Genomic DNA, 15,480 nt, shown 5'->3' with positions numbered 1-15,480 from the left:
ACTTACAGCCAGAGTTAGAAGCACTGAAATAAAAATTAAGCAATTTAATCATCTAGGCAGGACTCGAAAAACTCCAGCCAATCATTTCCAAGACCACCTAGAATCATTGGACAGTAAGTGCGTCAATCAAACGGTCGTACCATTCCCCCCTCCCCCCATCCATGTCCATGTTCTTTGAATGGGTGGAGTCAAAGGAAAGAAGGTAGGACCATTTGAGTTGTGTATTTTCAAAATTTGCCGGCCGTTTTGCAAATCACATACCCCACCTTAGCTTTGGATAAAAGCGTCTGCTAAATTACAGTATTTCACAATTGCTAAAACACATTTCTTGAAACCTTTACCCATATTCTCAAAACTTTAAACACATAACCCAGTATTTAAACTACATTCACAAAACCCCTGACTCTTCTGGCAAAATCAAACACTTGCCTCAAAACCATTTGATTTGTGCTCAAAATCAAACAATGCTTTCAAAACATAAACACAGCCAGTCAATATATAAACACTCATCAGCATTCATTAGACACTACATCAAAAAATTGACAACACAGCGCCCAGGGCATGTAGTTACAGATATTTTTTTTATTGCATATAGAAAATAATTTTGCCATAAATAAAAGTAAATAATTCACAACTCAGTACAGCAAATATATTGCATACTGTAAGTACTGAATTTCTGTATTTTTCATGTTTTCAACAAAGACAACTCTAAATGAAAAGCGTATTACACAAAATATTGTGCAATTGCAAAATCAAAGTCAATGAGAGACTCATTCTGCCTCAGCGACGTGGGAAGAACCCTCTCGTGTGTCGGATCCAGCCTTGACAACACTCCACACCTATATCATAGGCCAAATTCATTGCCTGTAAAAGATTTACCCTTGTATATGGGTTACGGTCATAGACCTTCCATCGCCACGCAGAGAAAAACTCTTTTCGGGTTGTACTCTTTGTCCTGCTTCCCTCATTGTCATTCCATGAACAAGAACATGGTCTATCACAGTTGCCCGAATTTGATCTGAAATTACTATTCTTGGTCTTGCTCTTCGTTGTCCTTGTACTCTTCCTCCTCGTCCACCACCTCTTACTCGAACTCTTCCTCCTCTTCATCATCTTCCTCCTCTTCCTCATCTTCCTCCTCTTCCTCCTCTGCCTCTCACATTGTTTCCATCCATTGTGGTATCAACACTCAATGTACCTGGGCCACCTGTACTGGCTTATATTCTAGACAACTGATTTGATCACATCATTAGAAACAAGTGTGAACAATTTTGAGTTGTTGTGTGTAAACGATGACGGCTGTGTTGTAGTTGTGTTTAACTTTTGCCACATGTATTTACCATTTTGCAACACAGTGCAAAATGTGTTTTAGTGAGTAAGAATGTGTTTAGAGATTTGCAAAAAGAGTGGATGACATTTGCAAACAGTGTCTTAACTACCTGAACTTGTTTAAGGTTTTGCCTACAAAGTGACTGATTCGACAAATGGGGTTAGGCCACTGAGCATTGGGTTCAGAGAATGGATTTTAGTGTTTTAGCAATTCAAAAATACTGTAATAAATGTAAATATAAATTTTCAACACAAAAAAATGTTACAGACTGCAGCTTTAAGTAGGCCTATATTTATTCAATACTCGTAATCAGACTACAGTCACAATGGTAGTAAATTATTCATAATTCATTGATTCTACTTTATTATTTTAAATTTTCCTCTTTTTTTTTTTTTTTTTACAACTCGTGCTTATAGGCCTATGTTCAGAAAAGACCAGCCATGTGCCTATCGCTGAAAACTGAGACCCACACACAGTATTTGATCACTAGATTTACAGAAATCAATTCACTTTTAAGAAGTGTTTTCTCAATAGTGCAACATTGCACATCTAATCAGCTCCTGACAAACACAATTAATATTTGAATTATCACTTAGTGAGTCAGAGAGAGAGAGAGAGAGAGAGAGAGAGAGAGAGAGCGCGCGCGCACCACCCTAGACTTAACACCGTATAAATGTTGTATAGGCTATATTAATCTTACTAGTTAAACATTAGGCCATATAAAGCATAAGTCACTTGTAGAAGTTGTTTTTGTGTGTTTAAGTTTTTTTTCATTCTAAATACCATAGGCCTATTAGTTATATTATTATTTTGTTGTTGTTATTGTAGAAACCATAAAACCATAATGAGGAGCATGCTGTGTCATGATCTTACAGTTAATATCTGGAATCTGCCTATGAACTATGGTAACATTTCATTGGGGATTTGGGGCAACAAAGGAGAGTTTAAGCGCTTTATAGCCTGGAATCTGGATCCCATGAATTAAGGATGAAGCTATGACTTTTTCTTTTGTGTATAGATATGATCAGTTTAATTTAACTTTAATTTAAGTCAAATATTAATTCAGTAATTAACAGTCTGCAAGATAATGCAAAATGAATATTTAACTCATTTGCAGTAAGCTATATTAAAAATATATTATTATTTGTTTATACCCTTTATTTAGCTATTCATTATTGTATTTTTTATTAAAATGTAAAGGCCGTAAACACAGCAACTGAATGTTGTCCAACGTTTAGTCAAACATTCTAATAATGAGTCCCTTAAGTAAACGTTAGTCTCTGCACTTTTGAAAATACTTTGTTGGACGTGTTTGAATGTAGTAACAATGTCCGGAATCTCCGGTAGATGGCAGTGTACTTAATCTGACTAGTTAAAAAACAGAAGAGGAAGATCATCATTGGTCACTGTTGAGGCGGCGGGTGAGTGAAAAAAAGTTATGAATAGTCGCGAGCATTTCTGTTATGTGGTTAAATCTGAGAACTATGTTCACGTTCGAAACGAAAGAGTCTTTTAATTTGGAGTAAACTCCGAGGAGAATGTAAACAGACCTGAGTGACATCATATAATGGAGCGGTGCAGTGTGGAGTATCTGTCTGAGTTCAGTGACTGTCAGTCACACTCAGTGCGCATCATACTGGACGACACGAACCTTTTCTTGGCCTGCGGACACAGAGATGTGCTCGTATTCAATGTTGAGGAGCGGAGAGTCACGGCAAGTGCATGTTTGTTTTAACTTTTGTGTTATTATACTCTACCAGGCTACTTTCCTGCAAGCTTACTCAATACATGTTTTTTTTCAGACCGTGATGCAGTTTGAAGCTTCAGTGACCAATTTGGCATTAAGTGACGATAAATATCGGCTTTATGCACTTTGCGCGAACGGTGGGCTTTACTGCACCCCTCTACCACAGCTCAGGTAACGTTAGTAATATCTGCCTTACCATATTTCTTAGATCACTTAAATGGTTCATCCAAAAATGAAAGTTCTGTCATACTCCCCCTCATGTCGTTCCAAACCCGTAAGACTTTAGTTCATCTTCGGAACACAAATTAAGATATCTTTGATTAAATCTGAGAGATTTCTCTCTCCATTGACTGCTATGCAACTGAACTACCACTTTGACACTTCAAAAAGTTAATGAAGAGATTGTAAAACTAATCCATATGAATTGAGTGGTTTAGTCCACATTTTCTGAAGAGACTATCGCTTTATATGAACAGATTGAATTTAGGCTTTTATTTACATATAAATTATATAAACCTTCTCGACGTACGAGAACAAACCTCTTGTGGAAGCTCAAACGTGCTCCATAACCCAAGAATGAACCTCATTGGTTCTCGCACGTCAAGCGAACATGCTTGAGCTTCCATTTAACTGATAACTGATGTGCGAGTTGAAGAAATTTTACGTGTATAAAAGCCTAAATTCAATCTGTTCATCATATAAAAATATCATGTCTCTTCAGAAAATGTTGGACTTAACCGCTCAATTCATACGATTAGTTTTACGATCTCTTTATGAACTTTTTGAAGTGTCTAAGTGGTAGTTGTGTAGCTATCTATGGAGGGACAGAAAGATATAATTCATGCTATAACTCACTCGTAGCAAATAAAGTTCTTAATCTTTATATTTCAACAGATTTGTTTTGTTTTGTCCAATCATTTCAGAACTGGTCAGCAACAGTTATAAAGGGGGGTGGGGTTTAGCAAACTGGATCAATTCACATTTAGAATAAACTTTTTTTTTTTTTTCTACAACATAAATAAAATACAGTCATCCAGTCATTTTATGTGAATTTTCCTAGCCGAGTTGCTGTAAGGAAATTTCTCTCGGAAATGTGTCCATAAATGCGTCATTACATGAAGGAAAACTGCATTCGTCAAGCAATTTCATTGGATCTTTAGATTTTCTTTAGTCACTATTTTGTGGATTTTTTTATTATTATATATATATATATATAATTTGTTTTTCATGCTTCTTTTTTACTAGTTCTTCCTCTGTCCTGGCGAGCAAAAGTCCTGACCGTGTGCTGAATATTGTATCAGATGATTCCATTGTCCTGAAAAATGCCAGTTTGCAAGCATTCATCATAGTCGAGAAGATCCTCGTGACTCTTAGTCTTCACAAGTCCATCTGGAGTTTTGATCTCTATGAAGAGCCTGGATCCAGACCTCTTCGTAAACTTGCATGTTTCCAGGTTGCAACTGTAAACTCATGCCATTTAAACATAACTGAAAAAGAAAAAAGTGTGAACTGTTCTCCAGTGCTGACTTGCATCTACCCTAAAGCTTCCACGTCAGTCAGCGCTCAACAGTCTGACCTCCATCCTTATCTTGAGCCCCGTCTTTTCAGGCTCTTATTTGGAGTGGATGCCTCTTTAGTCAATTCTCCAGTCATTCTATGTGGTTTACCTGATGGACGTATTTGCTGCTTTCCTTTGCTCGTCCCCACCCTGGCTGGTCCAAGAGGAGAGCAGAGATCTCCAATCAGAGTCCTTCAGAGCTTAGAGCAGCCAATCGTATTTGTCGGAACCTGCGTCTCTGGAGAGCACGGACCTCAGTGTCTCATCGCAGTTGGTCAAAGAGGCAAACTTCTAATGGTCAGAAGTAAACAAGCAAGCTCTGAAGGAAAAGAGGCAGATTATAGTAAGAATGAAATGAAAGTGCTTTTATTACACATTTTTGCCTTTGCAAAAGTGTTTATTTGCTTGATTTGATAGTCAATGAGATATTAGAGTGCCGACAATAAAGAAAAGATCTTTTAAAAAAAGTTTAAATTTTTTTTTTTTTAAATGTACCCCTTTTTTTTTTTGTACTGGTTTCATATTGTTTCGAAAAACTTTATACCATTAAGATGTTTTAGTTTAATGTCTGAAAAAATGTCATGTGGTGTAACCATCAAATAGAAAAAAAAGAGTAATAAATATTTCCTTACATCTTGAATAGTGTACACAACACATTATATTCAACGAAGTTTAAAATATATTTTTCAAGGCTTTTTTATTGATATCATGACTTTGTAAATATAATTACGATTCATTCATCAAAATAATTATGATTTTGGGAAGTTGCACCACATGATATTTTACAATTAGAAATTTTACAACCAGACAAATAAATCAATAAGCAGTTTTGTTAAAATATTTTTTTCTAAGAAATAATAATACATGATGTCAAACTATTGGTTTTCTATTCAAGAATTCACTTTTTTTTTTTTTTTCATTTTGATATCAGGACAGTTGCAGCAATGCTTTATTTATTCAATGATTTTGAATAAATTATAGATCAGTTTTGGTAATCTGTGTTAAATTCACATTTTACAGGCTTCAATGAGCATAGTGTACGAGGACCAGTGCTGTGTGTTTGTGTTGATGATAAACGGCTGTACTACAGTTCTCTCAATGACCTACACACACTTCAGTTCACCACAATATCTTCATCAGAAGCCACAGGAACTGAGTCCCAGCTGCAAGCTCTGACCTCAGACAGTCTTGGTGTATGCAGGGTTATAGCACTTGCTCGGCCATATACTAATCCTACAGGTACGGTGCATGCATTGCATTCTGATCAATCTCTATGCTGTTTACCAGGCTTTTAAGTGCTTTAATTCTTAAGTCACTAACGCAAATTGTTTGTATTTGAATTATAAGGATCTGTGCAGCTTATTGGCATATCTTTGAGTGGAAGACTGCTTCGAGTGAACCTTCCTCAAGCATCTGAAAAGGGAAATGTGCCCAGGTTACCTCCATCTCTAGCAGGCCAGAGAGTGAAGGACCTCCTGGCTTCCATCGGAAACATCTGGGAGAGGTCTGTTTCATGCCTCATCATAAAAAAAGAAAACTTCTGATTTTCCAATGCCTAAAGCTAAATGTCACATTTTGAGTCAATGTGTCAGTGATAGAGAATCTTTTAAAAATCTAATTTAAAAGTTCTGTACTCTTTGTATTCATGTGGGTTTCTCTTTTTTAATATACAAGTCACTGTTTTTTTTTAGTTTTTTTTAAAAATAAATTAATAGAGAGACCTAAACAAGTGTCACGTCATTGACCCTTTTTTTACTGTCTTCTGCAGGGCAGAATCCTTGAAACACAAGCTTCAGGAGAAAAATGAGTCTCTCAAACGTCTGAATCAAGTCATAAATGTTTCCAGCCTACTGTTGGACACTCATGGGAATGAAAAAAAGTTTAATATGGGCACCAAACATCCGATCAGCTGTCATGGTGTGGCTAGATGGAGCTCATTGCTCCAAAGAGACTCTTTGACTCTTACATGTGTGCTTGAAAATTCAAGTGGATGTACATTGGAACATGGCTGGACTCTATGCATTCAGGTCCACCCATTATCCCAATATTCAAATATTGAGAGCTCATCCAGGACATACTCATTCCCATTGAGGAAACTGGATTCTGATCAGAAACTGGATGTAACCATTCCTCTTGAAACCGTTGATGGGCTGTCTCTGCCAGTGAAGGTCTACTGTTCTCTCACCTTCTCCCTCTCCAGTCTGTTTAGCCCTGAAGCATCTTCTCTTGGTGTTTCCCAGCTCCTAACAGAGATGGGCTCCATCAGTGCACCTTTGAATTCTTTAATAGTGGATTGGCTTGATGCTTTAAGGCTAGAGGGATCAATTTCTCATGGTAACATCAGACACGACAGTGTCAAGGATGGCATTCAAGCCTTCCTGCGTGCCAGGGGAGCGTTAACCAAAGATTCTGATACAACTTCCAAGTCAGGACCCGTTGCAGTGCTGATCAGAGTATCAACCGAGCTTCTAAAGGCCAAACTGCACATCTCAGTAACCAGCAGTTCAGAAACATGTGTGTCTGTGCTAAACTGGTTGGTATCACCTGAGGTGAAGGGACAAACAAAGTCTGTACAAAGTCCAGTGGTTTGTGCCTACAGCCCAGATGGATGTTCTGTCAAGATTATGGCCAAAGAGGTGCTGGTCTTATACTACTCATTACTCATGTATGATCATGAAGTCTACCATTTAGAATGATCTACTTGTGTGTTTCCTCAAGGTGACACTGGGAGATTTATGCTCTGAAGGACCTCTTGAAGTCCTGGAGATTCGGGTGGAGAGTACATCTGTGGCAGCGGTGTGTGGACTGCATCATGCCATTCTGAGGCGCCTACAGGTACTTTTACAATGAAATATTTATATTTTTCTAACATGGACTTACAATTGAATCTGATTTGGGGATCATGACTTTTTCAACAGGTCTTGTTGAGAGACTCGACTGTAAAATGTTGCCATACAAAGCAGTTAAAAGCACAGAGCTTGTGTGAAGCTGTACGGCACGTTGAGGTAGATCTGATTCTCTTCATTTTATTTGTTCATTATTGCATGCTTAATTACACCATTTGCATTAAAGTCTAAAGGTGCCATGATCTGCCATCTCATTTACCGTTGCTCGGCAATTTTTGTTGCAAAAAAATATTTTCAAATCTTCAACCTTATCAAACTGAAAAAGGTACCCATTCTATTATAGTCATGCAGACTTTTACATTTGCGCACACACACACACACCCCTACCTGTTTTTAATCTGGAGTTCGGCATGAGGGCTTCATGTGTCGCTACGCTATTGACAATGGATTTATTTATTTTTTTGCCTGCAACATTTCTGGCTGCACCTTTACTCTGTGATTCGTATTTTATTCACATATATCAAACAATCAATCAGGTTTGCTTAATTCAGTACTAACATTTTTTTTTTTTTTTTCTCAGTCTCTTTATAAAGATCTCCAGGATGCTCAAAATCAAGCAGCTCTTGGTGGCACAATGAAGACGGATAAGAGCTCAGAGATCTTGTTCCGCATTTTTCTACAGCTGAGGGCAAACCCACTGGTCATTCTCTGATTTAACTACACACACGAAATTGTGTATAACATATATTTTGTAATACAGTAGAGGTTGTTTCATACTGTTTTACTTTTAAGATACAAAGCCCATGCTTTCCTTTTTGTGTCCCATGTCTGTGAGTGTGTACTGAAGACTCTGTAAAATCTATCCACAAATCTGATACTTTAGCCAACTGGTTGTGCCTCCAGATTGAAAAGCTTTTCTCTGAGCCGATGGTATCTTCCTTCTTTGGCCATGAGCTGCCGGTGTGTTCCCTGCTCCACGACTTCACCTTCCTCCATGAAGATAATGTGGTCTGCTTTCTCTACAGTCTCCAAACGATGAGCTATTACCAGCACTGTCTGATCCGTTATGCTATTGAGCACATCTTGAACCTGGGAAATAAGATCATGAATAGACATTATAAATGGGGAAAACCTCAGAATTTAGCATGTTACTGCAGCTTAAAAATAATTACTGTGCAGATTTAGTATTAATTCCAGAAGAGTTCGTACTGCTTGTTGTGTGCTGCAGTCCATGTGGCTGGTGGCTTCATCCAAGATAAGAATCTGTGGGTCCCTTATCAGAGCTCTGGCTATAGCAATGCACTGCTTCTGCCCTGCCGACAGCTGGTCGCCACACTCGCCAACATCTACAGAAAAAGCATTCAAATTTAACCAACTCGATTTATTTTTAGGGATGCACATATCAGTGCCATGTCACAAATATCCGTATAAATATAAAATAGAAGCTCAAGCGTGTTTGCTTGGCGTGCGTTAAGCAGGTTTGGTTGAGATTCTGTTTATGTTCGCTGATCAATGTTTATATGTGAATAAAAGACTAATTTAAATCTGTTCATCATATAAAGCGATCGAAAAATTGGACTAAACAACTCAATTCGATTTGAAGCGTCAATGTGGTAGTTGCGTAGCTGTCTATAGAGGATCAAAAAGCTCTTGGATTTCATCAAAAAGATAGTCATTTTTGTTCTGAAGATGAACGAAGGTCTTATGTGTTTGGAAAGACATGAGTGTGAGTAATTAATGACAGAATTTTCATTTTTGGGTGAACTAACCCTTTCAAATCAATCTTCAAAAAAACTAATAACATTCTTTAGCAAATCTCAAAATGAATATCCATTTTTCATATGGAACAGTATAATGTGAGTCAGTATTATTTTTTTATTTTGACAAAAAAAAGTATAAATATATGATAATGGCTATTACATGAAAATAGTTCACAGCTCATTAGTATCAGACATAATTTTAATATCGGTGCCTCTTTAGTTATATCTACCTGTGTTGTATCCCTGTTCCAATTTGCATATGAAGTTGTGTGCATTGGCTTTACGAGCAGCTGCTTCTACTCTTTCAAGTGTGCAGTCCTGCAAACCGTATTCAATATTATATCTCACAGAGCCAGAGAAAAGCACAGGATCCTGGGATACCATCGCCACCTGAGCCAAATGAAAGAGAATAATCTGTAGTTTTATAAACTACTAGTTTCACCAAACCATCCAATGGAATTTAATGTATTCACATCTCTCCTGGGGCCAGTTGTTCGAAAGTTATCTGATCAGATTTCGGTTATTGGATTGTATCAAATCTTGAATATATGTCGTTCAAAAGAAAAAAAGATTCTGAAATCGGATTAGATCCCAAAATCCAATCTTGGTTTAGATCTGGATTAAATATTTTTTAGGAAGATTGGGATACATTTGATTTAAATAAAAAATCAGGATTATACTGATCCCAGCAGAAGGGTGGATTTCAGGAACAAAAAAGTAATAAAACTTTCAAATTGTAAAAATATATATTTTTTTTTCTTGATTAGTTTAACTGTTAAAGTAATAAATTATAAATAGACATTAGGCTTCTTATTAAGCCTTTCGGCAGCCAACAGTAAAGTAAAAAAGATTTTGGCGCCATAAAATAATCCCCAAACAGCTGGAAATATCAGACAAAAAAATATATTTAATTTAAAGAATTTTTTATCACTGTTTGTAAACCACATTGTCACAATCATAAGAGATGAACCAGTCAAAAATGCGAACGCAAAAGCATTGCATTTTTTCCCCTATCTCATATTATTTATATCAGCATGTCCCTTTAGGGGCTCTGTAGAGCACTAGTAATCCAGATTTGTTAATCTGAAAAAGTGTGTATCTGGATCAGGGTGATCCAATTCAAATTTTGCATTGAAAAACTGACGCAAAAGTAAAATGGATTACCTAATCCTGGATAGCAAAACATGGTATTTCCAAATCCAGATCATTCTGATCCAGACTAAATTTTTGGAACAACTGGCTCCTGGAGTTATATGGTTGTAAATGCTGGTGAATCAATTCTTGCCTTTTGATGCAAATACTGGTGTTGGTAACGGTACAGAGGTTCTCCATCCAGGAACATCTCACCCTCCTGTGGATCATAGAATCTCTGGAGCAAGCAGACGCAAGAGCTCTTCCCACCACCAGAGGGCCCTACCAATGCCGTCAGCTTTCCTGGACTCAATTCCAATGTAACAGACTGCAACAATTCAACAATGATTACATGTAAATCACATTAGTTCTATGATTAGCTTTTGCGGAATAAACAAAAAACGTACCTTAAGGGCCATTTGATCAGGACGGGATTGGTAGGAAAAGGTGACCTTTTCAAAGGTTATTCTTCCCTTAAGCTTCTCTGGAGCCAGATGGCCTGCCTCTCTCAACTGAGGCTTCCTATCGAGCAACTGGAACACCTTCACTGCTGATCCCACAGTATTCAGCATGTCTCCATAGACATATACAAGATGCTGAGAATATAATTATGGCCAGAAGTTAGTCTCATCTGAATGAGGAGTCATAATACTGTAAAATTTACCTGGCCATCTTACCCTCATGTTGGTCACCATGTCCTTCTGATAGAACACAAACGCAAGAAGGCTGCCATTGCTAAGCTGTCCAGACGAGATGAGATTTCGGCCTTGGAACAGCATTGCTACCTTCAAGCCCACTGTAATGAACTAAAATGCAATGCAAGAAGATAGCCATTTGTATGAATCAATTAACTATAACACAATTTCTACTAAGGAGAACAGTGAATGCCGCTTAGGACTGTATATGATTTACCCTGCGTATCAAGAGATGAATTGCACTGTAGACACCTTTACGCCTCAAAACCTGGAGCTTCCTGTTGAGAGTCTGTTCATATCGCTGCTGTTCGTGATGCTCTGCCTTAAAACTGCGCACAGTCTTCATCGACCCAATGACAGACGACGCCAACTCTGTAGTCTCTGCATTACAGTCCTGAAGCTCTTTGGATGTTTTCTGATCAGGAATGTGAGGCATTATGAATTAATTATGGTCTACCCCAAAACGTTAGGATAGGCCGTTAGGAAAAGCCTAAGCTTTGTACAAATATAAAGGAAACCAACTTGAGGAGGGTTACTTACCTGGGAGAAGTTGTTGTATGAGTTCTGAATGAATGCAAGAAGTGGCATTTCAATGCATGTAAGGAGGGTTAACTGCCAGGACAGGCTCAGCATGAAGTACAGCATGCCGCATGTCTTCACCAGGCTTCGCAGTAACACATTCACATTCATGGCCACAGAACGTCCCATTTTATCAGTGTCAGAGATTAAACGTGATGTGAGACTACCTGTAAGAGAGAAAAAATTGTCATGATATTAAATAATGGCTATATTATCACATATGCACAATTTTGTAGCTTTGTCTACTCTTAATACTGAAATATGCAGCAGAATGCAATCTCTTTTTTTTTTTTTTACTTGGTATAAAACTTGGTGAAACTTCCTATGTGAACACACAAAAACATAGTGGGTATGATTAGAAACGTGAAATGGTCTTCAAACACCCCATGTCACGGTCATTCTGTTTCTTTGTCTTGTTTAGTTTTAGGGGCTGTTTACATGACACCATTTTCAACTAAAAACTGAAAACTTTGTATGCATTTTGGATGTGATTCAAAGTGGACATTTTTGAAAATGATACAGTTATCGTCTTCATGTAAACTACAGAAACGTAAATTTGCGGAAAAGGTGATCATCAATACGCCATTTCATGTTGCATACAATTGGCTAGTCAGAAAACGTAGGTAGTAGCATTAAACACACTGAGATGATCAAGGAAAATTTCTGACACTGTCAGAAAATTATCGCAGGCTATCTTTGGTCGCAAGACTGTCTTTGAACCTCTCTCACTGTACATTGTAGGACCACCGTTTAGAAACAAAACCACAGAAATCACCACGATTGGTCATCTTTCGTCTGCTCAAAATCATACAATGTGCACCGGGCATAAGCCTTCAGCTCTCTTCTGTACTTTGAACCTATTCAGTTTGACATCAGTACAAACTCAAGAAACATCTTTCTCGCCAACATCTACAAGAAGCAGTTCTATGACTTAGACTATGGGGTTTACTTGACACTGTGTTTTTTAATTGCAGCGCTTGTAGTGTTAAAAATTCATACTGAAACAGAAGTAGCATGAGGTCTTCCGCATTGTGAAGCACATGCGAGTGAAATGAATTATCGAAAAACTACAAATGTAGGGCGGGGACTTGATTCTAAGTATTGGTTGTTGATTGGATTTTAAGATGTGGGTGTTGCACTCAAAAGTAAGGCTTTCCTGGGTCAGGGTTTAAGTGTACTTAAAGTTTGGCGTCCTGCATACAGTACGTCACCAGAGAGAAGTCTGTTGTTTTCACTGAAAGGTCCAGTCATGACATTCTTATTACTTAATACAAGGTCAAAAAAGAAACACATGAGATCTATAACATGCATTTATAAAAATAGATGGGGTACATTTTCATCTTCCCTATTTACATAGAAAGACAATTAGTGCTAAACTTCAACTTCCAAAGTGTAGGAACAGGCATCATACCTGGTTTATTATCTTCAAAAAAGCCTATCTCCTGCTTCATGAGGTTCTGGAACAACAGGTGTCGTATTCTCTTGTTGAGTCTGCTGAGGCTACACATGAACATCCCACCGCGCAGACCAGTGAACATAGTGCTTAAAGACACAATGATTTAACATTTTAATTGCAAGAAACAAAACCAATTTGTACACGAAGACATTCGTTTTTAGTACGATTTTTGCATTAGATTGATGTTACACTGACCTTCCAAGTGAACACAGTGCCATAAGTCCAATGGCCCATAAGAAATGGTTGTGCTGGTACTTTCCACTCAGTATGTCAATAACTTGCCCAATGCAGTATGGGATGAATGTCTCAACTACAAAATAAAAGGTATTACTCTGGATCTAGTTTACAATAGTTTTGTCTATGTAGACAAAATATTAACTGAAATCAGGATTTAGATTTAAAATCACAGACTAATTCTGACAATATTTTACTTTCCTCAACCAGTCAAAAACACTCACAAAGCGCCCCCAGGCTGAGGAAGAGGAAGGCAGCCCCTAGATGAAGATAATCTGGCCTGGAGTAGTGGATGACCCTCATTAGGAGTGCTCTGGCCTCTTCATCTTTCTTCTGGTTCCTGGAACCCTTAGATGGTCCACCCTGTGTGAAGACCATCTCCCACACCATATATATGAGAGTAGATGTAGCAGTGCTCAGGATCACCATCCCAGGATCAGGAAAAGGACTAAAGCCTCTCCCAGTCCCGTGAAGGATTGTCTGAATGCTATCAAACAACGGAGGTAGGAAGCTCAGTAGGGCTGCCCAGCGCTTCAGGAGTGGCTGACTGTGACTGTCAGAGACACATGTGATTATTGAATAAAGCACAACGCAGCTGATGGTCCTGAGAGCCCACAGGCACCATAGATCCAGTCTGCCCTCTCCATCCAGCCACAGCAGTGCTGTCCACACACAAGCCCAGATGACAAGATCACAGCACAACAGACAGAAATGTTCTGCTGCAGCTCTGGGTATGGGGTACGCCTTTGAGATCATATTAAAACTGAGAAAACAAAGAGGAATCAGATAAACCAGACTAGAATGCTTCCATAGCCCTGTCACACTAGTCGTTTGGTTGGTTTTAGCTGATGGGCAAGTTGGTCGCTTCGTCTGACCAACTAAAGAATCCCGGAGCCCATTTAAAATCTTCTAAGACTAGCAAACCATCTTAGGCTGGTTTAGGATGTTTTTAACAGCAATAATCTTCTCAAGTAGTTTAAAATATATTGCATAATCTGCATAAACATTATAAGGGTTTAGTTTTCCTACCATTAGTTGTTCTCCTTGCATTTTGTCGGAGGATCACTTTTGGTTTCACTTTCACGTGGGCGATGTCAAAACTGTTTTTTGTTTGTTTGTTTTTCAGGTCAGTGCGCATAAGAATAGTAAGAATCGACTTAGAAAATAATGGGAATAAGCTTATTGTTTGTTTAAAACGAGGCAGCCTCGGTGTGCACAACACGTTCTTATCTCAATTAGCACTGTATGTAGTGCGTATGACGGATGACGTACTACGCTACCCCGGTCACGCTCGTTTGTTCTTCAAGTGGCCAACAGAGAGCGCTGTTTAGCCAATATATTAAAATAATCTTGTCTTTTCATGAAAGTGCAGCCCTTTGTTTCTCTCATGAGCATAATAGTAAACATGGATTTTAATTCGGAAAAGCTATTATTATAGGCATTTTCTAAACACACTAACATCAATATTGTAAGTTTTGTGCATGTGTTTTAGGAGGATATCGCTATGCCATGCCTTGAAAAGTATAACTAGACTAGCGTGCTTGGTATGGCAGAATGTAAGTTGTTAACACTTAAAAGCTTTAAAACATGGCACCAATTTTTTTCCTCACCAAAGACTTTTCTCCAAGCATTTAAAATAAAGTGGGGTACAGGTTTACCTAGAAAAAAAAGCCAAACAATAATTATTCTTGTTTATTGATATTTGATAGCAAAAGAAACCGCAGAGCATCTGCATACATCTTAGTTTTATATTTAAATTGAGTATAGAAATAAAGTTTTTTTTGTAGTAAATACTTTATATTACACATTGTGATATAAATTATACTCTCTCTCTCTCAAGGGGCTATTTTACAGCCCTTTAAGCGTTTAGAAGCTGGTCATTTGCTTTGGTAAAGTAACACAATAACAGCATGGGCAACAACAAGATAGTTTACATATAAATCAGCACGAAGTGAAATGTGATACTTCTGTTCAGCAGTAAATAATAATTCAAGACATTCAATAAAAATGGGCTCTTTGTACAAACACAATCTCATTCTGTATAATCATTGAACCTAAACACCATAAGGGCACATATTTAACTTTTCTCATACCCAAGCACTCACTGAGAACAGGAAAACTTGAAGTCTTTGTTTTAAACGTGT

General features: G+C 37.8%; 2 protein-coding genes across 2 annotated transcripts; one reads left to right on the top strand and one right to left on the bottom strand.

Annotated features, from left to right (window-relative positions):
* Positions 1-2,675: 2,675 nt before the first annotated feature.
* On the top strand, positions 2,676-8,266 carry faap100 (FA core complex associated protein 100). The gene is made up of 9 exons (XM_079594808.1): positions 2,676-3,044; positions 3,133-3,248; positions 4,323-4,978; positions 5,656-5,874; positions 5,983-6,139; positions 6,404-7,271; positions 7,354-7,470; positions 7,554-7,640; positions 8,062-8,266. Exons 1-9 carry the CDS (start codon positions 2,898-2,900, stop codon positions 8,191-8,193), a joined length of 2,499 nt encoding a protein of 832 aa, XP_079450934.1. The 5' UTR covers positions 2,676-2,897; the 3' UTR covers positions 8,194-8,266.
* Positions 7,501-14,648, bottom strand: tap2t (transporter associated with antigen processing, subunit type t, teleost specific). Its single transcript, XM_079594811.1, has 12 exons — positions 14,366-14,648; positions 13,561-14,099; positions 13,298-13,412; positions 13,058-13,188; positions 11,608-11,813; positions 11,285-11,482; positions 11,050-11,178; positions 10,780-10,968; positions 10,527-10,700; positions 9,472-9,631; positions 8,691-8,827; positions 7,501-8,570 (listed from the first exon to the last, which is right to left on the bottom strand). The coding sequence occupies exons 2-12, from the start codon at positions 14,090-14,092 to the stop codon at positions 8,361-8,363; spliced, it is 2,181 nt and encodes a 726-aa protein (XP_079450937.1). The 5' UTR covers positions 14,093-14,099; positions 14,366-14,648; the 3' UTR covers positions 7,501-8,360.
* Positions 14,649-15,480: the final 832 nt, after the last annotated feature.

This window comes from Phoxinus phoxinus (genome assembly GCF_949152265.1).
Source record: "Phoxinus phoxinus genome assembly, chromosome: 21".
In the NCBI taxonomy this organism is placed as follows: Eukaryota; Metazoa; Chordata; class Actinopteri; order Cypriniformes; family Leuciscidae; genus Phoxinus; species Phoxinus phoxinus.
This window is presented reverse-complemented; position numbering and strand designations above follow the sequence as displayed.